This window comes from Phalacrocorax aristotelis, chromosome 15 (genome assembly GCF_949628215.1).
Source record: "Phalacrocorax aristotelis chromosome 15, bGulAri2.1, whole genome shotgun sequence".
Taxonomy (NCBI): domain Eukaryota; kingdom Metazoa; phylum Chordata; class Aves; order Suliformes; family Phalacrocoracidae; genus Phalacrocorax; species Phalacrocorax aristotelis.
Window position 1 is genome coordinate 1918194 of NC_134290.1, and position 24963 is coordinate 1943156.

The following is a 24963-nucleotide window of genomic DNA, read 5'->3' on the forward strand; positions in this document are numbered from 1 at the left end:
GTGCCCTATCATGACAACTTAATCACGTCCCTCCCCACTCCCAGACTCTCTTGTCTGTTAGCCACATCTGCTGACCTTAATCAGCCTCTAGAATGCCCTCTTTACCTCTCAAATTTGCTCTGAAAAACTTCCTGTGGTGGTATTTGCGCTTTTTCAGTGCTACTGTAGGTGTTCTTGATTGCTGTAAATTCTCGTCACTAGCAGGGTAAGGCAATTCAGGGGTCTGTTTTTCCTTTGGTTCTGCAGTTTCTGTTTGCCAAAGATAACGACCTTAGTTACTGCTCAGTACAGGGTGAATTATTTTGCTGTGCTGCAACTTAACAAGAAGCAGGGGAGCATGGGACACCGGTCTGCTTACTGACACAGACCAGGCTTTTCTGTTCTGTGGATGACCCTCCTCTTAGGAGTATATTTTTACCCTGATGTACTTTCCCTGAGGAGGATCTTCCAGGCGTGTGGTGTGAGTGCTGAAGCCTTTGCACCAGACAGCTGGAGACTTCACTGGTTTCCATCTTAAAACAATATCTCTTATTCAGCTCAAAATGGGATTAAAGTCTGAGCTTCTTATGGGGGCAGAGGATGGCAAATACTATTCAGAATCTTGTTTGGAAATTGAACTATTGTGTTGGAAAAGAACTGCTACTGCAGTCATAAGTAGCACATAAAAATCCCATAATAGGATAAGCTTGGGAGTAACTTGCCTGTGGTCACCTTGATGCATGAAGCACTTGGCATATGTACTTGGATAACTTGTTCTTTAGTCATGTATGTATGTATTGTTTTTGCATTAGATGATTAACTCTGGAGCTTATTTTCATGAGACTTCATTTACCCATAATTGTAACAAAATGAAAAACATTTTCACTTCTTGCTTTCTACTTTCAGCTGGTTTGCTTATAGCCTTACAGAATTACTCACTTGAATTTGTTCTGAGAGAGGTGGAGAAAGCAAATATCTAATATATTCTCTTTGTTGTCGTTGTTGAGTTTGCCTTTCTTACATACACGTGCAAGTCAGCTTTCTAACTGTAAGGAAGTTCCTAACTCTCTGTTTTTATCTCACATGGAAGCTTCTGCTGATGTTTGGTGTTTCTTGTCTGGGCTGAACTCCCATCTCCTCCTACCATGACTTTAGGTGGGGCAGCCAGAGCTGATGAATGTTTTGTGACGAGAGGTAGACAGGACATTCAGTGAGGCTTTGCTGTTTGTTGTTCTCTCTGTGCCACCGTCCATGTGAGCGCTTTTGCTGTGTGCTGTGGGTTTTGTGGAGGTCATTACAGTACCCGGAGTTTTGACCAAGTCCGTGAGCATGCACACTCTGCAGGACTTTGCTTGCCTTGCACTTGCTGGAATTGAATTCAGTCTGCCATTTCTGGCATATGTACTTCATTTTGTGAGAATCTAGGAGTTACTCACTGTTTTCTCTAGAGTTACTGTAGTGTGTATTTAGTCAGTTGCAAATATTGACACCTTAGTGTTGCCCTTTTTCTCCATATTAGGTCCTAGGGTAGAGTGCAGGATATGGACACGTGTCTGTTCAGTCCAGCTGAAAAACTGCACTGTTGTGAAGCTGAAGAAAGTTCCCCCCCATGCTGCTGGCATGCCCCTACCTTGTTCCTTCCGTGTGCTGTGGGAGCTTGAGTGCTATGGCCTTGTGCCCCTGCAGCTTTTATCAGGGCTCAGAAAGCAAGCTTGGGGTGTGGTTGCTGCCACCAGCCTTTACTCCTAGGTGAGCTCTTGGCAGCTGAGAGCGACTTTGCCCAGCACAGATTTTCCTCGCGAGATACAAGGAGGGGATATTTTTAAGTGTGGGTGTTCAAATGCTTTGCAAGCTTGAGAAAAGTCATTAGAATCTTTGTGCAACTCCAATAAAACTTGCATGACAGAGACTAGCCGCTTTCTGTAATACTGCCCGCCTTCCTGGCTTAGTTTCTGGTTGAGCTCTGTGAGCAAACTGAAATGCAGCAAGATTTTAAGATTTGGGCTTCATAAACACAGCATTAATATTTTCTGCAAGGCATTGAGCTCGTCTGTATCTAAACATTCTTCCTGAAGCACAAGGAACATTGTTTCTGTGATCACTTTCCTGACTGTTTTTAACAGTTATTTTCTTTTTTCCTGTCCTCCAGGTTGCTTCATTTTCCCTTCCCTTCCCTTTTTATTTGTTTTGACCTCCTCTATTTGTGCCAACTAGCGGTGTTAGCTTGCCCGTACAAATATATTTCTAGTCTGTACCAGTGGCAGGAGGTAAGTGAGAGAAGTGGACTCTGCAAAGGTGAAAGGTGAAAGGCCTGTACCAGAAGTACCAGACCTGTGTATGGTTGCAAAAAAAAAAAAAAGAACAAAAACCCGATGTGTGATGTGTAATCAGTTGGAGTAGGTAGTTGGTACAACTAGAAGTTGCAGTAGATGGGGGTGGGAGGAGTGGAGGCACTGATGTTTAATTTCCCTCATACCCCAGAGTAGAAGGTGTTATTATAGACTGATACTTGACCCTTTTATCACCTTTTGCTTCCTTTAATGAGTTGGTCATTCATTTTGCTTACAGAATCCATTTGATTTTGGTTATCTAGCTCATCAGTTAGAGGGCACTGAGATTACTTAATGCACTTGTTTCCAGTCTCTGCCATTTCTGTGTAATATGATGCCTGCTTACTGCATAGCTAGGTATTGGTATTTAACTGTTCCGTTACTGTTGAATGTTTAACCATTGCTCTTATTTTGGAGCTAGAACGTTTTTAATATGCTGGAAATACTTGCTTTCGAGCAAAATGTTAGTCTTGCCTTGAAAATGACTGACTTAATTTTAGGTAGTCTGGAAGCTAACTGTGAACCACAGCATAAAACCAGGTAACTTTTACAGGCGCACCCAGCTTATGCAAAATACAGAGGGAGGGAAATATTGGGAAATTCCCTCATTTTAACTGTGGAATATATTTATTAGTCCTTTTCATCTCTGCTATGACTGAAAGTCTTGCTGTGCTACTTGAGGGGAGGAGCAATCTGTAATGAATTGTGGTCCCCTGTTACTCTTGCCTTTCTGAGCACGGTCTCCCTGTAGTGGTACTGTTGTGACTTCACAAGCGTGTGTGCGTGCCACCTCCTGACCCCTTGGGATGGTAGCAGCTTAGCTTAGCTGAAGGTATATGTCTCTTCCATCTCCTGTCAGGTTTTGTGGATGTTCCGATTAATTTTATCCTTTTATTCATGATAAGTATCTCAGAAAGGTAAGTAGAGACTGAGATACTGTACGTGGGCGTAGGATGTTAGGTGCCCCGTTATCTTGGAGCATAAGCATCTAACTTCTTGAGGCTTTTTTTGAAAATGTGACTGAGAAGAAGAGCAGGTGTTGATAGCTCTTGGATTTGGAAAATCCCATGTGGATACATCTTTAAAATTGAGAGGGCTCAGCATTAGTCTGAGATTGACCCGCTGAGAGAACTTGTCCAAGCTGCTGTTCTGACTTTCCCTTAAGAAAAAGGAGTAATGCTGGTATGTCTCCTGGAGTTCAGCCAGGAACCACTGAAAATGGGGAAAGGAGGACCCATGATCTTTTTGTTTTCAAAAGACCCTGTCAGTCAAGGAGAACCAAAACCTCTGTATCAGTTGCTCATGTTAGAGTGTATCTTGGATCAAAATTAATACTGATTTTATTACAGTGTAAATGTGGAGTCTTTGGCCTAAGGGGAAGAGGCTAATCTAGCCACCTAAGCAATGCTTACAAGGGCATGGAGTGACTGACAGACTTGTATAGATTCAGAATGTGTCACGTCCAAGGTGAGATTAGTGATGTGAATAGAACAAAGCCCATGTCATCTGTTCTTGCTGTGAATGCCCTGAAGCTTTGTTTTCATTGCCATGAACTCAGCCAACTGCAGCTTTTTATTAGTGTATCAAGAAGAAAATGTCATGCTTTGTTCTAGTCATTGATTGCTTTTTTTCGGCTTTGAAGTGTAAAATTTACACGTCTGACTATGAGTAAGTTGTTAACGTGACCTTTACTCGCAGTCTAGACATTCCTGGGTTTGTAGCTGGCTTCCTGGCGGCTGTTGTGTGCCCCCATCACAGCTGCAGGTGAACCCATGAGCTGTCACTGAGAGGGTATAGGAAAAGGCTCTTGATGTCTGTAGAACTTCATCTCCTATAATCTCATGTGAAGATCAGCACAATGTCATACAGGTTCTGCTCTTTGATATCCCATTTCCCTTCCTTACTCTTCAAAGTAATGCTTTGGATCAACATGGCTCTTTGATTTGGAGGTCATGATTGCTGTTATGTTTAATTCTTTTCTTTTTTTTCTTCTCCTTACCTCTGCCCTTATCTTTTTCTCTCCTTATTCTTTCTGTCTCCTTTTTGCAGACTAGTTCCACTATGTCTCTGATTTCTGAATCCTCCCTAGAACCGGTTCCCAGTTCAGCAAATGCAGACTCCAGCAACACTCCTCACAGTTTAACGGTGCTATGCCTTTCCAAACACCCTTCTGCAAGTCACAGTGGGGACTCGACAGTGCCAACGTCTGCCCCCTCAGCAGTCCTCTGCACTGAGGAAAGCAGTAACATGGTAGTTCTGCCTACTTCAGGGCATTCTGCTGCTCCTCCACACATGCCCTCTTTGCCAGAGACGGTCCCTGTGCCCCCACCACGGGTCTCTTCTGGTTATGCTACTCGTGGGCAGCAGATGACCCCTGCAAGCTTGGTTCAGCTAAGCAGAAAGTCTGACTCTTCTGTAAACACTTCCCAGGCTGTGGCGGCATCCAGCGTGGAGCTTCTGCATAGATCTGGTAACGTGGAGGCACAAGGCCAGGAGCATGATTTGGCAAAAGAGACTGAGGAGAAGGAGCAGAGAACTGATCCCAAAATCTCAAGTGCACCAATTCCAAATGCTTTAAATGGTCAAGGGAAGGGACAGGTACCTAAAGAGCTGGATCGGCAGGGAGCTTTTAGGGACAATTCAGCCCTTCCTTCCCAGGGCAGAAGTGTGGAAACAGCTGTAGATGAGCTGTGGGCCCTGGAGCTGTCTGCACGTGTGCCAGAGATACATGCAGTGCATGACAGTGTTTTGAATCCTGTGTATGAACCTTCTGTTGTGGCCCTGGATCGGTGGGATGTCTTCCCGGATGCTAAAAACCAATTGGGCTTTGTAGTGGAGCAAGGACGGGAGCTAAAAGGTGCAGTACCACATGAAACCAAGACAGATGGCTGTCCTGACCTGGTCAAGAAGAGGCAAGGCAGAGAGAGAACTCCTAGGAAGGCAGGTACTGCTAACATGAAGAAAGCCAGAGGAGACAAGGAGAATGAACAGCTCAGAAGCTCTGCAGTTGCTCTGGAATCTCCTGAAAACGTTTGGAAAGCTGAATGGGGTCTGCCATGTGTCTCCAAACCACCCACTGAGAGGATTTCTGCATCAGGCCAGGCAGGCACTGAATGAATGAATGAGTAGGAAAAGTCCTAGCTAGGACTGTTCTGACAGCGCACTAACATTTTCTGTGTGGTGTGAGTGTGCTCACCCACACTAACAGCATGCAGCTCTGAGCAGCGTTACTGACAGCTGCATGTCACGGAGGTTTGAAATCCTCCGCTTTATCTTGTGGTCTCTTCTGTGTGTTCCTCAGCAGCCCAGAACGTGGCAGTTGGCAGGGACTTCCTTGCGAAATGGACCTTTATTCCCTAGCTGAAATAAGACTCAGTCCACCGAGGCCTCTGAAAAGTTAAAGGGCTGTTTCACACCACTGGAGGATGCTCCTGACTCGGGATGGCAGCTCCTCTGCTCTGCTCCCTTTTTAGGTCTCATTGCTGGGGCTGTTAGTGTTCCCTCCAGTGCTGGAAGTACGCTTTGTGCACCACACATCTCTGACCAAGAGTCTTATGCCTGTAAAGGGCACAGAGGCTGTTCAGTCCCCTTGTGATGCTGAGGTTTCCTTAATGCTCAGTGGAGTGGTCATGCTGCACCTCCTATCTTGGCTTCCTGCTGGTTAATCTTCCCCTTCGTTTGCTAGATAGTTATTTTTGGCTGCTGTGATTATCCTTACGGGGTTTTTCCTTGCACTGAGTCACAGTTCGGGGCTGTGCCAAGAGGAATTTTGGCATTGTGGAATAAATGTCATCACTCTCTTGCTCACAGTTGTCACTAATGGCTTGAGTTTGTGCTGTTGCATCTTGGGGCTTGCTCTGACATTGCTCTTCTCTGCTGATACTATTACCTTTGTCATTTAGATTAAATCTTTAATCAAGAGGACAAAAGAGACTGCGAATGTGCATCCAATGTATCGTGACCCCTCTCCAAGGCGTAAACTAGGTCCTGCCATATTTCACAAGACTGAGTTCCAAGATCGCTTGATTGAAGAGCTGCAGGACAGACTGGGCATCGCCAAGCAGGATCAGGAAGAGTGGAAAAGCCAGGATGACTGGCTGACAGAGGGGGTCATTATCACTGCCAGACCCCAGGGGGAAGAGCAGAATGGTGGACAGCAAGTAGAGAAGGTAGAAAGCAGGGACATGTGCTGGGAAATTCTAGCATGTCCCTCTGTCCAGATAGCACTGTGTGGAGGTGCAGGTTAAGTTTCTGAGTGTCCTAAGCGACGTGAAATGAAGAACTGTTTCTACCCACACTTGTCTGTCCTGGAAAGGGAACCGGCACTCAGGTTCCAGTTCTTGATGTTTAAGAATCGGAGCGGGATCTGAGGGTGCTGGTGTTGGTATCTCTTTGGGCATCTCTGCTGCTATCGCATATCAAATGTCCATGTGGGGATTATTTTTAAAAACGTGCTTGTCATAGAGTCATGCTTTGTTCTCCCCAATACTGTACCTGTGCAGGAAGTTCTGGGTGTAAGATGGTGCTCTTCCTTCAGCTACACAGGGAAGCACATTGTCTAGTTCCCTTCTCTTTATGGCTGCCTTTTCCCCTTAAAATAAACATAGGGGTAACAGCCAGCCTTCCTGTTGCAGGAAGTGCTTATTGGTTCCTCTTCGGATTTATTCACCTTTCTTCTTCCTCCGTGTCTTTCTAGGTGGTTTTTCCTCCAGAATCCCCGCTCCCCCCAAGGAGGACCGTCTCTGTTTCAGCCTCTCCCCCGCTCCAGCCTTCCAAAGAAGCTGCAAAGACAGTCCCTGCTAATGCTGCTCCCTCTGTCTCTGGCTCTGCACCTCTCCTCCCACTCCTACCTCAGCCTTCCCATGTGCCATCTACCCCAGCTCCTAGTCCAGTCTCCTCCTCTTCCTTCACCTTGGTTCCCCAGCCTCTCTTCCAGTGGGAAACTTCCGATGATGATTATCATGAGCTTTCTGTTGTGGGCACCCCTCCTTCTGAAGATCCTAGGCATTCCTGTTCTCCCCAGGCCTGGACCCATAGCACCAAGACAGTTGTTTCTGTTGGCTGTCAGACTGAAGATGACGCTTTCTTCCCACAGATGCAGGCAGGCTTCTCGCTTCTGGTTTGTTTTTCTTTAGCGGTGTTTTCCAGACTAACTCCTGCTCCCAACTTGATAGCTCAGTAATTGTAATGTTCAGGTAAAGGCTGCGGGATAGGAGGGAGGACTCACTGGCGGTATCTAATCCCAGCCGTGCCTGTCTAGCACTGCAAAGTACATGTATTGTGCAATAACCTGCTGGGGTGTGTGTGGTTCCTGTCTGTCCTGATGATCACTTTGTGCAGCAGGGACTCTGTTTTTTCCCTCTGAAGTGAAAAAGGTAGCTCTGGATCACAGGCTGCAACTCTCCCTGCCACAATCTCAGAGTACAGGGAAGTAAAAGATGGCAAAATCTTGATACTGTAAGGAGCAAATCAGCAGTCCTTCCTGTGTTTGCCCACTTAGACAGGTGTCCACAGTGTGAGTGGATTTTTGGGGAGCAGATGGTATGATCAAGAGCTGTTTCTGCATCTCCTGTCAGGGAGGGGCTGCAGCTCAAGGGTGGTGGGAATTGTTAGTGTGTACGAGCAGTGCGGTGGTGTGCAGTGTTATGTGTACAGGCAGCTCTCAATCAGTGAGCAAGGAAACACCTCTGCATCTTGAAGTCTTGTACTTTTCAGGTGACCTGTGCTCCTCCCCTCGTCCACAGTGCCAATCTGCTGGCTGCTCGTGCACCTCGGGGCTCCCCCGCCCCTGAGAAGGCAGGACCTCCTTTCTGTTTCCTCAGCATGGTGTGCTCTTCTGCTCAATGAGCGTGCTGCAGGCGCCGCTGGAGCCTGCTCCAAGAGCTCCCAGCGCCATTAATGTAGATGATACCCTGTAGTGCATGGTTTCCTGCTTATTGAGCTCTAAATTGACCTTGAGTGATGGCAGATCCCATGGGTGATGGGAGGGAATTTGAAAGGCCTTTGCATGATAAATTTATGTGGATGCTGTGCTGGCTGCCCCCTGTAAACAGCTGCCTGCAGGTGGTAGAGACAAATCTCGTTCAGGTGGGGACTCACCTGCAAGCTGTCAAGAAGGCTGGATCACCAGGCCAGGTAGAAATTGTAGTGTGCACAGGTGGTTGTGCCTGCACTGAGGTGAGCTGTGGCTTGCAGGAGCGTGTGGTCCCTACAGGCAAGGGCGAAGTGCTCTGTTGCTACACGTCACATTCATCTTACCTCCTTTCTCTGTGGATGGCACTTACCGTTTGTGTATAGCATTTGTGCCTGCCCTGCCTGGTGGCTGCAAGCCCATGGTTAGAGTGACAGAGGATACAGTTCTCTCAACATGGTCCAGCTGTTTTCCTCCTGCTGTGCCATGCAATAAGCCCTGGCTTTGTCCTGGGACTCTGGCCTGGCTTTGTTTACAAAGGCCTGTTGTCTCCCTCCTGTGAGAAGTCTCCTTGCAATGGTGTGCTTTGGAGGCATTCACTGTAACTGTTTGGTAGCAGATAACTGCTGCGTGGCAGAGGGTTTGTTTTAGGCTCAGGACACTGGGGTGTGATGGGGCTGCGCTGTGCTGCTGGACTGGGAGAGGTTGCAGGTTATAGGATGGCTGGGAGGAGAGAGGAGGGGAAAAGCTGTGTCTTAGGCTCCGTTGGGAGTCATGCTGCTTGCAAGGCAAGGCTGATGAGGAGTGTGTGTAAAGAAGCTAAAATTATGTATGTCATGAGAAATTTTCTGCAAATTAGTAGAAGCCAGGGTTTGTCATTGAGTAAGCTAGCCGACTGCAAGTACAGCCAGCTGCAGGACAGGGAATAGAGCTCCTCCTGTGGCTGGAAGGGCACGTTCTGCCAAGGCTGTGAAGCACTTTGGTGTGTCCCTGCTCCCCTGGCTGTGCTGGCAGCAGGCTGGTGGGTTGTTCAGCAGCGTAGATTTTTGTCTGTTTTAATCTATCCTCTTAGTAAGACAAAACATGCTCCAGACCAATGAGGGACTTCTTTGGGTCTCTCTAAACCTGGCAGTAGCTATTGCAGTGCAAAGTCAGCCAAAATAATGTGTATTTCATTATTGCGGTTTGCCTGCAAAGGGCGCTTTGGTGGCCAAAGAGAACATGTACTTTGTTTATAAGTTATGAATCTAAGTAAAACATTTCTCCCCCTCCTCTGGGAAGCCTTTCCAAGCTGTGTGTACTGTGGTGGTGTAAGTTTCAGAAACAGCCTCTGGGACAAGAATCCTAATCCCTTTCCTCCCACCCCTGTGTATTTCCAGCAGTCCAATGATAGATGTGGCAGCCTTTCCACTGCAGCCCTGTCTGCCGGGCTCTGCTGTGGATGCACTGCCCTCTCTCTGGGTAAACAGCCGGCAACTTGGAGGGAGTTATTTTGTTCTGCCTCGTCTTGCTTAGCTCAGGCGTGGGATGAGAGCCGCCTGATGCGGACAAAGGAGTCTTTGCAAGAAGATCTGCAGAAGGTGGTGGAAAGGGAAGGAGGGGAAGAGAGAAGATATTCTAGCTGAAAGGGAGGTGAGATGAGGAAGAGGAAAGGGACTGCTATCAGAGAGGAGAGAGTGACAATTGAGAGAGTGCAACAGCATAGCAATAGAGAGAGGTCAAGGGGAAGGGGCCCCCTGGCCAGTGTCTCTGCTTTGTCAGCTGGCCAGGAGCTGATGAGGTAAAGGGAGATTTCTGGCAGAGACTTAGAGAGCACTGTACTTGGGAACTGATAGGGATCTGGTGACTTCTGCTGTATGCACAGTGAAAGAAAATCAAACTCTCAGGTCACAGCTCTGCTGTTACACATCCCAGGGTCTCTGCATGTCCCTGCATGGGCAGAATACATGTGTGTACTTGATCCTGGCTCTCACTGGCTTCTGCAGAGAGTGTAGCTGTCTCCTAGCAATCTCCTGTTGGTCTCTACAGAGGAACCACTGGCAGCAACAGCAGGCGTTTATCTTGTAAGCACAGCAGCACTTGCCTTACAGTCTTTGTTTTCTCTTCCCTGCAGTTCATGGCGCAGGGGAAAGCTGGGAGCAGCTCCCCTCCATCCACAGCCTCCAAGCCTGGCAGTCAGCTGGACACCATGCTGGGAAGTCTCCAGTCTGACCTGAACAAACTGGGTGTAGCTACAGTTGCCAAAGGTGTCTGTGGAGCCTGCAAGAAGCCTATTGCTGGGCAGGTGAGTTGAAGGTGCTATCTCATTGCTGAGTCTTGGGCTGCAGCTGGGAGTAATGGGGAGGGCTGTTTCGTGAGGCTGAAGAGACTGGAGATGCTGGAGAAACTGAAGTACTCTATTTATCCACTGGCTAGGTACGCTGTAAGCTCCTCCAGTGACCTCTACCCTGCCCTTGAGGGACTGCCCTCTCCTGAGATGATAGGTAATTCAGTTTTCATGCTACCCCAGTCCAGGGCTCACTTGAGTAGTAGAACTTGTCACTCTTGCTGATCTCCAGCTGGTATCTTGTCATGCAGTCTAGGGGAGAGGGAGATAGAGTTGCCCTTCATAATTTTTCTTCCCAACAGGTAGTTACAGCCATGGGGAAAACCTGGCACCCTGAGCACTTCGTCTGCACCCACTGCCAGGAAGAGATTGGGTCACGGAACTTCTTTGAGCGGGATGGTCAGCCCTACTGCGAGAAGGATTACCACAACCTCTTCTCCCCTCGCTGCTACTACTGCAATGGGCCGATCCTTGATGTGAGTTCCTTGGAGGGAGTAAGGGCGCTAGCAAGGCCTGGGTGTTAATAATTCCACTTCACCCATGTGCCCTGGGTTGAAGATTTTGTTTGGGGACTTCTATTTTTTAATTTGCTCTGGCTTTGAAAGGGAAACAACTTGGCCCAGTCAAATTCTTACACTAGCGAGTGGAGTTAGTCCCTCTTACATTTGCTGAAGTTCCTTCAGAACCCCACATTGCTCTGTCATTCTGGTAATGATTCCTCAGCATTTGTCTGTTGATAGCCTGTAGTAACAGGCACCAGTGCTGGTCCTGAGAGCTGGACGGGGCCCTGTATAAGGGAGGAAGCAGTGCGTAAGATCCTTTTAGGGTAAAAAAAAAAAAGTGTGCAGTGAGGAAGGCCTTGAATGAGCCAGAGGCGGGGGAGAATTGACTCAGCTCTCTAAAGGACAGCCTATTTTAAGGCATGCTCTTGTCAGTACCAACTTAATGCGTTCTTCTCCCTACCCAGCCCCCGCCCCCCCCCTTACCTCCAAGCTGAAGCCATCATTTACATGACTTGCACTTTCTCTTCTTCTGAACAGAAAGTGGTGACAGCTTTGGACAGGACATGGCACCCTGAACACTTTTTCTGTGCCCAGTGTGGAGCCTTCTTCGGCCCTGAAGGTATTGCTGGTTTATGCAATCCCCTCCCTGAACTACAGACAATGTGTAAGGCAGAGCTGCTATTAGGCGCCAGCCTGAGAGATGACGGGAACTACTGAAGACGGAAGTTCCGAGGGATATAGCTCTTTATGAGGGAAGGATGCTAGCAGTGGTGATCTTTTCTCCCTGGAGAGGAAGGGTATGCATGTGCATGTGTGTGTGTGGGCCAGGAAGGGCAGCAGAACAAGGAACGGCTGCCTGCTGTGCGTGTTAGCAGGGGGAAGGATGATCCCACCCGCGCTGGTTACCCTGCAGAGCTTGGCTGGCCAGAGGTAAAGATCAGGAGCTGATGTTCTTTGCCTCTCTTCTCCTTTGGCAGGATTTCATGAGAAGGATGGCAAAGCCTACTGCCGCAAGGACTACTTTGACATGTTTGCTCCCAAGTGTGGAGGCTGTGCCCGGGCTATCCTGGAAAACTATATCTCTGCCTTGAACACCCTGTGGCACCCCGAATGCTTTGTCTGTCGGGTAAGAAACCCAAGGTCCTTCGCTGCTGCTGTATATGACCCCTCTGATGTCCACCCTGCAGGCATCTGGTCCCTTATCAGGAAAAGGCGTCTGTGGGGTAGTGCAGGGCAGCCAGCCCCACAAGATAAAAACACGTCAGCAACCGAACACCTTCTTGTTCCTCTGCCTGTTTACATTAAACTTTCTAGCTGCTTTGCTCTTTCTGTTCCCAGCTGCAATTATGGACTTCTGCAGCAGCTCACAGATAAACAGAAACATTTTCTGTGACCTTTAAATAATTTTAAGCTAAGCTTCTCTCTAAGCACTTGCCTCAGCAATCAGATTTTGAGGATCTTTCTCCCATGCTCCATCTGACAATGTAAACTAATGAGACTGACCTTGTTCAGACAAACATGCAAGTCAGTGAAATAGTGGCAGGCTCCATACAACATGCACAATAAACAGGAATACTGCAGATTAAATGCTTGGCACTCTTTCAGAGAGCCTTGCAAATATTAACTCTTACAGGCCCCAAGAGATGAGCAAAATCAGCCAGTGTTTCCTGGAGTGGGAAAGGAAGGCAGAGACCAGAACAAGCAGCAGGAGCTGCCGATGCCTGTATGACGCTCAGAGGAGACTGTCACCGTGCTGTTGGGACTGCCTCCCCAGAACTATCTGTGGCTCCCCGGTGGTGTGCAGAGGGCAGAGGCAGATGATGGCAGTCCTGGCTACATGGGGCTGGGGAAGGCTGTGCCTTTTTGTGCAGAGATTGAGACTTCTATCAAGGAGTTCTGCTTTTTTTTCCCCTGCTGCCATACTGCCTGTATTAGTGGGGCTGGCGCTGATGTCTTCCAGGACATGAGATAGGATTCTCTTCCTGGTTTTGCTGAAGCAGAGCAGACTTTTCAGCTGTCCTGCTGACCGAGGGAGGAGACTTGTTTAATGCACTGATTGTCAGTGTTAGAAAAGTCTTGGACTCGCTGCAGGCAAACTGCATTTGTCCCAACGTTGAGAGTGTTTAGCTGTCCGTGGCTCTGCATGCTGTTTGCTGGACTCCTGTGTACAAGTTGGGGTCCAGCTGTGTGTCCTCCCTGAGGAAGAGCTTGGTGTTGGGCTGAGCAAAAGCAGGATTCTGGAAATCTGGCTTCTCTGGGGCTTGCTGCTGATCTGTTGGTAAACAGGGCAGTATCCTTGACTCTCCCCGACATCCTGCTGCCTCGCTTTCCCCCTCGTACAAGGAGGGGAGTCTCCCCAGTTTTGTGGGGATGGTGAGTGCTTCTGTTGCAGGTTCTGGCCTGCCTGACACTGAGGGGGTTGAGTTGCTCTGGATGCTAATAAGCACATAGCCAGTGTATCCTCTTCTCATCTATTCAAAATCATTAGCGCTGTAGGAGAGTTTCCCCCAGTAGCGATGCGGGTATATCTGGTGGAGGTGTTGCAGGATGGATGATCCTGTGCAAGGTGTACCTGTGTAATACCAGCCATTCTGGAGAGATCACTTGTAAAGATTAATTGTGCCTCACTTTCTCAGCTGGAACCAGTCCCACATTCATCAGAATTCTGCTGCATCAAAGTCTGTGTTGGTCCCTGCTTCTGCCTGCCAGTGTGGGGAAGCTGGAGTGAGATTAAAATGGGAAAAAAAAAAAGGGGGGGGGCATGGTGCTGCAGTGTTTCCCACCTCAGGGGAAAGATTGTTCTCCTTCCTCCTGGCTGGACACATCTGACAGCTCATCTGTAGTATTTTCTTTGTAGAAGTGAAACCAGCTGTGGGAAGGAGTGTGGTTAGTTCACTTGCTTGTGGTTGTATCTGTCCATCTATCAGCCTTTCCTTGGAAACTTCCTGATGGACAGAGTTTGGCTCTTGGTTAGACAGGACGATGCTGAAAGGCAGCAGTTCACCCTGCTCTCACATTACAGCTAGGCTGTGCCACAGAGCCGGGGGGCTTGTGGAGATGCCCACATCCCCAGCTTGTTACACAATCTGTCCCATTCTGCTTTATCCCACTGCAGGAATGTTTCACACCATTCATCAATGGCAGCTTCTTTGAGCATGACGGGCAGCCCTACTGCGAGGTGCATTACCACGAGCGTCGCGGCTCCCTCTGCTCCGGTTGCCAGAAGCCTATCACAGGACGCTGCATCACTGCCATGGGCAAGAAATTTCACCCTGAACACTTTGTCTGTGCCTTCTGCCTCAAGCAGCTCAACAAAGGAACCTTCAAAGAACAGAACGACAAGCCCTACTGCCAGAACTGCTTTCTCAAGCTCTTCTGTTAGGGGCATCATAGATGTGTGCTAAGCATCTTTCTGCCACCCCTTTGGCAGTTCTGTCTCTCTGAACGTGACTGTGATTTGGAAACCTTACCAGGCAGGGGGAGGAGGGTGGGGTGGGAGTGGGGTGGGAGTACTTTCTGCTGCTATGGAGAGGCAGTAGATCCAGAGATGAGACAGACCATTAAACTGGAAATGCCCTTGCTGTGTCTCAGTAGAGAGGGGCCAAGTCCCTTCATTACGGTGTGCGTGTCTGTGTGTGTGACTGTCAGCTGAGCTTAGCTCGAGGGCTCCAACGGGGAGATTTCACCCAGCCCCTTCCTGGCAGAAGGAGCCTTTGCCAGTACATTTCAGCCTGTGTCAGCTCTTGAGCAGATCGTGACACTTGCAGACTGCACAGCCCTCTGCTTTGACACCTCTTTCTCAGGCTTTTGTCGGCTCGCCTGCAGCCTGAGCAATAGCACGGCGAGGGCACCCTGTGGTCTCAGTGCCACCATGGCTCCACGCACCAGACCCGCATGGTGTCTGTGACTTACTGAGATCGGAGCAGGCAGCCAAGACCCTGCAAGGGTCTCTCCAGTTCCATTACACTGTAAGGAGATGATACCACTTACTCTTTTTTTTTTTCTTTTTTTTAAAGAGGAATCAAGATGTTACTGTGTGGGGTGGGTTTTTTTGCTTTTTTTACCACCCCCACCCCCCGCCCCTAGTTTGTTATTCCCTGCCTTTTCTCAACACACTGGAGCAGGACGTGGAGTAAGCCCTGACCGTCCCTCAGCACCGATGTGCGCTCCTGTGGGTGACAGCCTCTGCCAGGCAGCTCCGTCAGCACCCAGGCCTGCTCAGGGCATCTGCTCCCCTTGCCTGCTGCTCCCGGGAGAGAGGGGGAGGCATCATCCCTTCTTTAAAAGCAGCTGCAGAGAGGTTAGAGCACAGCCTTTTTCACCCATCCCTGTCATGAGCGAGTGAGACGTGTGCGTGTTTATCTGGCCTGAAACTCTCCCATCTATCAGGGCCTGAAACTGTCACAAGAGCAGGGAGAAGTGGAGAGGTTTAAGAAACCAGGAGGAAAAAAGGTCTAAACTTTGTATCCTTTCTTCTTCCTCTCTTTGCTAATGAAGACCTGTCAGCCCCTTGGTATTCCCCTTTTCTGTGCTCTTGTTAAACATGTTCCACTGAGAGATGCTAGAGCAATAACCTTTTATACTGACTGTTACTGGCATAACAAGTCCCTTGGGTCAGGTGTGTGACACACTTGGAGTTTTACTATCAAAGTGAATACTGTATCCTGTCTTTGATAAGAACCGTAGATTTCTACACTGATTTTGAATTCATATCTAATTTACTTTTAATCCTCTTATACAGAAATTGGTTTTGAAGTGATTTTAAGAAAGCAACTTTTATATCAAGCTGTGCTGTTCTAGGCAGTTTGCCAGTTGTGCTGGTTTACTGCATCTGTAACCTCAACGCTTTGTTAAGCCTAACTAACATTCAATATTTTCTTTTTGCGGATTGGGAGGGGCTTGAATCTATGGGGAAGGGAATTTGACTGTTTTTTTTTTTTCTCCCCCCTAGCACAGGCAGGTGAACTGTGAATAGCTTTTTTCTTTGGTTTTGGGTTTTCTCTTCTTCTGGGTCACCTAAAAGTGTGTTTTTTAGTTTTTATTGTAACCTGTAAACTGCTGTATTTGAATTGCCTGCCGTTCTCCCAAAGCCCAGCTTCCAGGATGTTATAGTGAGTCTTAATATGATGCTGCAGCAGGGAAGAGCTCAGACCTTCACGCTCCAGTTTCTCTTCTTCAGCCTCCTGAAAGCAGAGCAGGGCTAGCTGGGGGGGGGGGGGGCTTCCTTTTCCCCTGTGGAAGAAGGGTCCTGTGAAGATGTTGGAAGAGACAGACTCTGTTCCTGACTAGCTGCGTAACTTTGGGCCAGTCACTAAACCTTACCGTGCCTCAGTTTCCCCATCTGCAAAATGGGGGCAGTTTAGCCTGGATTTGTGAGGTTATTGTGAGGCTTAGTTCATGTTTGCTAAAGCACTTTTAGGTCTCTGGCTGGAGGGTGCTATGGAAGGTGAAACATTACGATGAAATACCCGATGGCATTCTGTGGTACCAGCTGATGCAGCCCGGCAAGCGGTGTTTGGAATTACTTCTCCAGAGCGCTACAGCACTATCGCCGTCGCCATCTGTGCTTTTCAGCTTGGCCGGTGCATTAGGGGTCTGGGGGCAACTGTGTCAGAAATCAGCCTGACCTTAGGCTGGAATCTGTGGGTTGGTGTCCCGCCTAACCTTGCTGTGGTGCTTTGCTGCCCTGTTTCAGTCGCTGAAACTGTTTTTCACCAGGTTCCTGTACAAATGAACCTCAGTTTGTGGTTGTGAGACTGGAGGGAGCTGTGGAAGCACTAGAGCTAAAGCTGTGTCAGCTGGGCTGAGCGCAGCTCTCGGAGAGTTAGCGAGGCAACAAGCCTTACGCACATGTCTTTTCATCTTTGAGACTGATCTGACTTAAAATGGACATTTCTAAGCTGTGTGTGCTTATCTTGCTGAAAAGGGCAACTTCATTTGGCCCCGCTACGAGGACGAAAAGCTGTTCTGTCAGGAGTGCTGGAGAGGGGCGAGATGTTTCTAGCACTGCTGCTTGTTGTGTGACACCTGCAAACTGTGTAATCATGTGCCTCAGTTTCCCTGTCTGGGGAGTCTTTAACCTACCTCACTCCTAGTTGAGGCTTGTGAGAGTGATGCTTCTGGCACGCGTGCCGCGGCGGGGTGCTGGTGGTGCGCCCTGCCGAAGGGGAGGCTCGCCTGCCGTTAGTGCTTAATAGAGATGGTTAAACGTTACCTCCTGAGCGAGAGGTTGAGCATGTCTTGGGTTTATCTGGTTTCTGACGTGCCGGGGTGCTGCTACGCGGACACTACTCTGCCAGATAGTGACTCTTCGTGGCCGCCACCGCCGATGTCCAAAATTGCCTGTTGGTTGATTTCAGATGCAGTTTCAGGGTGGAACGGCCATGGTGTGGTCCCAGAGTGGGGTGCTGGGGGGGAGATGGGGGTGCGAGGGCCAGGCGGGTGCCGTGGTGCGGCCCCGGGCGCGGAGGGGAGCGGGGGGCTGGGTGTCCCCTGTCTGTGTGCAGCCCCCCGGGCCATGCGCTACCCCTGCGGAAGGTTTCACTCCACCATGTCCGGGCTGGGCTGCGGGACGCTCTGCTGGGTCGACAAGTTATTTGATATTTTCCTCCCTTGTAAACTTTTTAACTCCGCGCTTTTTTTTTCCCATTTAAAGTTCTTGCAGTTACGCTATAATAAAATTTTTACCGTTATTCTCGTGTGTGTTGCGATTTTTTTCTAGTCCTTAAGATCGTGAGAAGCCAGAACCAAAGCAGGTCCCCTCTCGGGCTGCTCTGGTGGCCCTCCCCCGCCCCCTCCGCTCCCCCCCTCCCCCGCCCCCTCCGCTCCCCCCGCCCCCCCCGCCCCGAGTGAGGCCTGCAGCGCGCTCCTCCGGCCGCCAGGGGGCGCCCAACGCCCAGGGACGCTTTCCACCGCCTTCTGCACCGTCCGCGCTTTTCCCTGAGCGACAGGCGTGCTGCTCAATGAAAAGGGCGGCCCGCCCTGATTGACACGCAGTTGGGGAGCCAATAGGATGAGCTGGCGTAAGATCAGCGGCTCGTTGCGATTGGGCGTGAGCTGTGGTATAAAAGGAGGTAGGCCCGCCCTGCGGCCTTTCTTTCCCGGAGCCCTCGTGGAGGTGGGTGTGAGGCGCGTCGGCTCCTCAGGGCCGCAGCCGGGGCCTTGGGCCGTGGCTGGGGCCTTGGGCCGCGGGCGGGCTGCCGGGGAGCGCGGAGGCGCAGGGAGGAAGGGGAGGGGAGGGAGTCCGGGCCCGCCTGAGCCGCGCTCCTCCCTGGCAGGTCACGGCTCGTCTTTAAACCCACCGGGCGATCCTTGGAGCACCGCCGCGATGCCCAGGGAAGACAGGGCTACCTGGAAGTCCAACTACTTCATGAAAATCATCGTGAGTGTCGGCGCGGCGCCTCGCCGGGTCGCTGCCGCCGCCCGGGCTCCGGGGCGAGCCGGGGGGGGCGGTTCCGGCTGGCGTGGCCGAGGGGGGCCTTTGTAAAAAATGAGATGGGGTGCCGTAGCTTGGCTGCTCGAGGAGCCGTTACCTGCTGATTGAAGGGAATTAAGGCTAGACCGGTTTTAAGGCTTCTGTGAGAATTTGCTGTGGCAGTTATGGAGAGAATCTGTCCAGGGATCTAACTAGATAGCTGAGCAAAAGGTGTAGCCTTGTGGTGCACCCAGCCTCACTTCGAGCTCAGCACTCTCAAATCTCTGACAGAAGTTTTTTACGTTTAACATGCTGATGTTTCAATGCTGGTCTGCACACTGGTCCAGGTTTTTTTTGTGTAGTTAGAGTAGTTTTTTTGCTATAGCAACTCCTGGATGATTACCCAAAATGTTTCATCGTGGGAGCAGACAACGTGGGATCCAAGCAGATGCAGCAAATCCGTATGTCCCTGCGTGGGAAGGCTGTTGTGCTGATGGGGAAGAATACTATGATGCGCAAAGCTATTCGTGGTCATCTGGAGAATAACCCTGCCTTAGAAAAGTGGGTATCGCTGTCTGGGTTTGGTCCTGGAACCTGACTGGGAGGAGGAACTGTTGTCTGAGAAGCAGAACTGAAGGCTGTCTTTCCTTCAGGCTGCTGCCTCACATCCGTGGGAACGTGGGCTTTGTCTTCACCAAGGAGGACCTGACCGAGATCCGGGACATGCTCCTGGCTAACAAGGTAGGGGAGAGCAGCCCCCACCAAGTCCCTGGTCTGCCAGACACAGAATTAAAAATACAACTGAATCTTCATGGGGGGAACCTCGTTTGGTAGGAGTCCTCAGGGGGTGGGACCTAGGCCCCTGCAGCCTTAGCCAAACTGCCTCACTTGTGCGTGCCTGGGTGCTCTCCCTCATGGAGGAACGCTTCAGGGAGGAGTTGATGCCATCCCACGAGATCTGAGAGGTGAGCATTCTTCCAGCTTCTCGTTTCCTCTTTCTCCAGGTGCCAGCTGCTGCCCGTGCTGGTGCTATTGCTCCTTGCGATGTGACTGTGCCGGCCCAGAACACTGGTCTCGGACCTGAGAAGACCTCCTTCTTCCAGGCCTTGGGCATCACCACAAAGATTTCCAGAGGGACCATTGAAATTCTGGTTAGTGAGCAGTGTGCTGCTGCTGGTGGAGCCCTTCCTTGACTGGAGGGCCCCGAGTGTGGCAGCTGAGGCAGCTGTAAAGATTAAAGCTCCCATTAGCACTGAAATACCGCCTTGGCAGCCTGACTGCTGCACTTCGGGAGCTTGAAGGACGATGCCTGCCTTGGCTCAGGTACGCAGTGCGGGTGATTTAAGCTTTCATCGGATCTCAGGTGCCCGGGTGGGCTCTGCTGGAGGAGCTCCCAGGGGAGCTCCCTGGAGGTAGCACAGGAAGGGCGCTTGCTGCCTTTCTCTGGGCTGAGATGTACCTGCCTGTGTGGTCAACAGTTTTCTTACCTTGTGGAGCTGAGCTGGGAGCCTGTTTTTGTTCTCCTTTGTTCCTTCAGCTCCCTGTCTTGCCACTGGAAATGTGTGTTTGTGTCCTGCTGCATTGATGTGCCTGATTTTTTTTGCTCGTATTTACTCATTTTCCCTTTTTTCCCCTCAGAGTGATGTGCAGCTCATCAAGACTGGAGACAAGGTGGGTGCCAGCGAAGCCACCCTGCTAAACATGCTGAACATCTCCCCCTTCTCTTTCGGGTTGGTGATCCAGCAGGTCTTTGACAATGGCAGCATTTACAATCCTGAAGTGCTGGACATCACCGAGGAGACGTTGCACAAGCGCTTCCTGGAGGTGAGTGCCACAACCCGTACCTGTTACGTCTGCCTCGCTGTCGTGGCAGCCAGCGCTGCTCCTGAATGAAGTATCATCTCTGGTGTTTTCTGCGAGGTCCCACAGAGCCAGGAGCTCACCTTGATGCCCTCAGAAGTAGTCAGGGAGGATGTTCTATGGGCTTTTCCATCTGAAGCTGCTTCAGGAAGCATTCGAGGCCCTTTAAATCTCTGCCTTGTCTAGTGTCACGGAGCCGTCTTTCATGCGTGCATGGCACGCTGTCCTTGTTACGTTGGCAGTGTAGGGAAGTGCCATCGTCTGTCGTGGTTTCTAGTTCAGGTTACTTCTCGGAGCGCAGAAACATGAGTCTCTCCTCGTAGGGTGTTCGTAACGTTGCCAGCGTCTGTCTGCAAATTGGGTACCCGACCATCGCTTCTGTGCCCCACTCCATCGTCAACGGGTACAAGCGGGTCCTGGCCGTGGCGGTGGAGACTGACTACACCTTCCCGCTGGCTGAAAAGGTAACGGCTGCTGCGCAGGGGTGATTTAAAAATGGAGCTGGGCTCTTTCACAGGAACACTTCTCATGTTACCTAGTGTGAAAGGACTCCTCGGACCAGCCTGCGTGCGAGCGACCTGTCCCGAAAAGGGGCGCGTGCTTTCGTATGTAGTGTACGAATGGCAGGAGGAATTGAATTACCTGGCATTCTTCCTCCCTCGGGCTCTTACGCTTGAGTGTAGCTGAAACGTCTCCGATTCTTCGTATATGGCAGCAATACATGCATTTGTTTGGCTTCTGGCAGGCCACAAGTGCTGCCTTTATGATTGCAAAGGTCAGTCCTTCAAAATGTTTGTTTCCTTTGAGTTTACTTTTTTCTTTCCTCCCCACTCTCTTGCAGGTGAAGGCCTTCTTGGCAGACCCCTCTGCATTTGTGGCAGCCGTGCCCGTGGTAGCTGAAGCTGCCGCCCCTGCTGCCGCTGCCGCCGCTGCTCCGGCAAAAGAGGCAGTGAAGGAGGAATCGGAGGAGTCTGACGAGGACATGGGATTCGGTCTCTTTGACTAGTGGCAACCACCGCCTGTCTGTTTGTGTCAGTTGGTCCAATAGGAGAAATAAAAAGCTATTTTACACCTTCATGTGTGCCTGCGTCAAGGGTGTAGTCTGCAGGTGGCCAGGGCTGGGGAGGAGTGTGACTCATGGGGCTGCTGTGAGGAGCGGCTGTTCCTCCCTCGGGGCCTGCTGGGCCCCGCGCCGCTCCCCGCCGATGGGCCTGAGCGGGGGCCTCGCCCGGCAGCGGGCCTGCCCACCCGTCCCCGTTCGCCCGCGCTCGGGCCGGACTAGGCCGGGCCTTACTAGGCCTCATCGCTGTCGCCATGGAGACGGGCCCGCCCCGGCCGGCTCGGCGCGCGGCTTCCGGCCTCTAGCGCTTCCGGGGTCGCAGGCGGTGCCATGGCGGCCGACACGCAGGTGAGTGCGGGACGGGCCCGCGGCGGCGCGGCGATGGCGGCAGGGCCCGCCCGGGCCGCGCCTGCTCTCGCTCCGCCGCGCTACCCTCGGCCCACCTGCGGGGCGCGGCCCGGCGCTCCGCGGCCAGGCGGGGACGTGGCAGCCGGCCCGGGGCGGGCAGGCCGCGCTGGAGCAGCCCGCGGCGAGGCCGCCCCGGCGCCGTGCCCCGGCCGTGGGGCGAGGGAAGGGGCGCCCCACTGCGGGCCCCGGCCGGGGAGCCCGGGCCGAGCCGCCGGTTCCCGAGCAGCTGCGGGGGTGGCCGCGGCCTGGCGCGGGGCAAGGGACGGCGGCTCCGGCGCCCCGCGGGGTCCCGCCTGTTCCCGGAGCCAGTTCCCGATCAGCGACTGGCACTGGTTGCGTCCCGCGGGCCCAATGCTGACCCCGGCCCGCAGCGCCTCGACGTGGCTGCGGCTGCCGGGAATCCCCCTTTGGGGACGGAGATCCCAAGCCCTGTCCCCGGTCCGGGCGCGGAGTGGGGCCTGCCGTGGTGTTCCCGCTCCGGGCGACCCGGGGCCGCCGCTTGTGTCTTTTTGGGCTTCTCTCCCCAGCTGGGTGTGTTGGGCTGGGACGTTCCCAAGGCAAATCCTAGCCTTCTCAGCACCAGGTCCCTACTAGTAAAAACAGCATGTTTGCTCTGTATGCACTTGCGGCAGCGTTGCTTGCGTCCTGGCTCTGTAACTTGTGTTCGTGTGCATCCTCATAAAAAGAAAAAGCAAACGGGTGAAGCCTGTCCCAGCAGCTCTTCCCTGGAGACCGGAGGGTCAGAGTCTGTGCAAGTCACTAAGCTGCTTGGGAAGTCCCGTAGCATTATACGTGATTCCTGTTTTTAATTTCTAGATTGTTAGGATAATTTTAAGGTGTTTTTCATGTCTGTACATCTCCCTGCTTGTGATTATGCAGCATGAGTAAGTGCAGCTTGGTTTGAGTTTGCATATGATGAACTCACGTAATTGAAAGGTCTGGAAGAAGACGAGCTCTTTAATGGTGGCTCGTTCTGTCAGTTCAGGTGGTAACGACATTGGCTGTCCTCCGCAGGTCGACCTGCACCGCTCAGAGGTGCAGCCCCTCTTCCAGCCAGTATTCAGGGGGAGCTCAGGGTGTGAGATAGTCTCAGGGTCGGGGAGGTGCAGGATTACCCTTCCTGCACTTCAGCAAAAAAGCTTCGCTGAAAGCAGCTCTTGAGAAGGACGGAGGTAGTTGCCATTTCTCAGTTGCCAGGTTTCCTGTTGTGGCAAAACTGGTGGGGTCTTGCCTGAAGAGGGAAGGAACAGTTTTGATGAGTTTCTAAAGGCATGCTTATCTGTTGCCCTTGCTAAAGATCATGATGGTGGTGATTGTTATTATTAAAATATAAAGTTGCTCAGTTTAAGAGTGGAATTTTAAAAGTCTTTCCTGGAAAGCTGTGTTTTGGTTTATGTAAATGCAGAGAACCTGTGAGCAGAGACCTGGCTGAGCCCTGTTGACCCTGCACAAAACCTTCTGTCTTGCATATCTTGCAAAACTTGGAAGTTCATGGAAATGCTTTCAGTAGTTTAAGGAGCACGTAGCTGAGGACTTAAACTTCTTTCTTGTCTTTTCAGACAGTTTATCTCACTGTCTTGATACCATTTGAAAACTGAAACAAGCTATTTACAGGCATTAACCTTGGTGAGTGGGCTTGGTCCCTTCCCACTGGCAGATTCAGGTACGGAGCAGCGCAGTCTTGAAAAAAACCCATCGGGTTGAATGATGGGATTTTTTTTTGTTTTCCTTGGGTAACCTTGGGCGCTGCTGATAGCGTGTGGAAGGAGTCTGACAGCGAGGCACAACCTTTTCTAATCTGGCGAGTCCAATTTACAAAATCCCTGCGATGTGTGACTTAATTCTGGAAAAGACTAAAGGCAAGTGGTTCGTTCTTCTGCTGCGCCTGTGTACGGAATGTCACAGCTATTGACAGCCTGAAACCACAGATCAGTTTTTCAGGCTGGGCACTGACAGTTGGCCCTAGGCTGTCTGCAGCTAGAAGCCTCCCTTTGGGGGTGCCTCGTAGGCTGAAAAGCACCTTTGTGTTCTTGAGGCGCGGGGTTTTTTGGTGCTTTTAAAGGTCCCGTACTCTAGGCTGTCTTACCTGTCACTCTGCCCTACTTTTAGAGGCGTTAATATGTCTTAGAGAGCGAGTGCCGTGACAGGGATGTAGGTTAAACAGAAAGCGGTCATCCTTCAGCCGACAGGGGAGGTTTCTGAGTTTTATTGCATACGATGTACAGTGACCCTTTCCCCAGCAGATAAGACCATGGGTGCACACATTTGGTCACTGAGAGGTCGGCAAATGACATGGTTCTTTGCCCTGGTGCGTTGGTATCGAAGGCAGTCTGATGTTTTTTCATGTCTGTGTGTGGTTTTAGATTTCTGATACACTGAAGCGGTTTGCGGTAAAAGTAACCACAGCCAGTGTGAAGGAACGGCGAGAGATCCTCAGTGAGCTGGGAAAATGCATTTCTGGGAAAGGTAAAAGCATTGGGGCACTGTTCTGGTTACCAGGGTGGAGAAGAATGTTAACATGTTTTGTTTAAAAGGCTGTCTGAAACTTGTGGGTAGTTTTTTGAAGCAGGGGGCTGGAAGCATTTGGAGTCCGTGCTGTCTCACAGCGTTAATTCTGTGTGTCTTCAGCATTAATTAATTCTAAGCATGGGTTTTTGCAGGTAACACAGAACTCCAGTTACTAGCCCTTGTGCTTTTCCAGTCAGTAGTACGTATATGTATGTAGGGAGAGGGAGAGTATGGAAGATTTTAGATAGTCTTAATAAACCAGTTGAAACAGATTTTTAAAAATCTTTTTGATTTTCCTCATTTTCTGAAGGTGACTGTGGAACAGCATGTGCTCCAGTTTTGCTCTTACTTTTAAAAATATGCACAAAATGTATAAAAAGAGAGAACTCTGACTGTGATCCTGGCAAGCAATGTCATAGATGTACAGGGGCTGTGAGCAGTTCACTGATCTCAGTTGTGATTTGAATGATGTTTGTGTTAAAGATTAAAAGCTCAGTGATTTACAAAGAAATATTTTGAAATATAATCTGTTACAGATCTTCCAGAGGGTGCAGTGAAAGGCCTTTGCAAACTTTTCTGCCTTACTCTACATCGATACCGGTGAGTAAATTGAGGTAGAAAGGCTGTATTATTTAATCTCTCGGTATTTATCTATTAGTTAAAC

General features: G+C 50.5%; 4 protein-coding genes across 7 annotated transcripts in view; all 4 read left to right on the forward strand.

Annotated features, from left to right (window-relative positions):
- The window catches only part of PXN (paxillin), a 53301-nt gene extending 35560 nt beyond the window's left edge, over positions 1–17741 (forward strand). For all 3 annotated transcript variants that reach the window (XM_075110716.1, XM_075110717.1, XM_075110718.1), the window contains 5 exons: positions 10334–10504; positions 10849–11022; positions 11587–11668; positions 12027–12175; positions 14165–17741. In XM_075110716.1, coding sequence (XP_074966817.1) covers positions 10334–10504; positions 10849–11022; positions 11587–11668; positions 12027–12175; positions 14165–14431 — 843 coding nt within the window. In that variant the 3' untranslated portion in view covers positions 14432–17741. The remainder of the gene's footprint in view (positions 1–10333; positions 10505–10848; positions 11023–11586; positions 11669–12026; positions 12176–14164) is intronic.
- LOC142065007 (uncharacterized) lies at positions 11–10327 on the forward strand. Its single transcript, XM_075110715.1, has 4 exons — positions 11–5411; positions 6212–6478; positions 7006–7410; positions 8025–10327. Exons 1-4 carry the CDS (start codon positions 4371–4373, stop codon positions 8154–8156), a joined length of 1845 nt encoding a protein of 614 aa, XP_074966816.1. The 5' UTR covers positions 11–4370; the 3' UTR covers positions 8157–10327.
- A 194-nt stretch (positions 17742–17935) lies between the features above and the next one.
- Positions 17936–21400, forward strand: RPLP0 (ribosomal protein lateral stalk subunit P0). The gene is made up of 8 exons (XM_075110719.1): positions 17936–18166; positions 18327–18430; positions 18849–19024; positions 19117–19204; positions 19468–19614; positions 20102–20287; positions 20647–20787; positions 21165–21400. The coding sequence occupies exons 2-8, from the start codon at positions 18377–18379 to the stop codon at positions 21327–21329; spliced, it is 957 nt and encodes a 318-aa protein (XP_074966820.1). The 5' UTR covers positions 17936–18166; positions 18327–18376; the 3' UTR covers positions 21330–21400.
- Positions 21401–21591: 191 nt separating this feature from the next.
- The window catches only part of GCN1 (GCN1 activator of EIF2AK4), a 43598-nt gene continuing 40226 nt past the window's right edge, over positions 21592–24963 (forward strand). The window contains exons 1-3 of one of the 2 annotated variants that reach the window (XM_075110834.1): positions 21592–21731; positions 24155–24257; positions 24836–24899. In XM_075110834.1, the coding sequence (XP_074966935.1) occupies positions 21714–21731; positions 24155–24257; positions 24836–24899 (185 nt within the window). In that variant the 5' untranslated portion in view covers positions 21592–21713. The remainder of the gene's footprint in view (positions 21732–24154; positions 24258–24835; positions 24900–24963) is intronic. The other variant, XM_075110832.1, reaches the window with a different exon arrangement.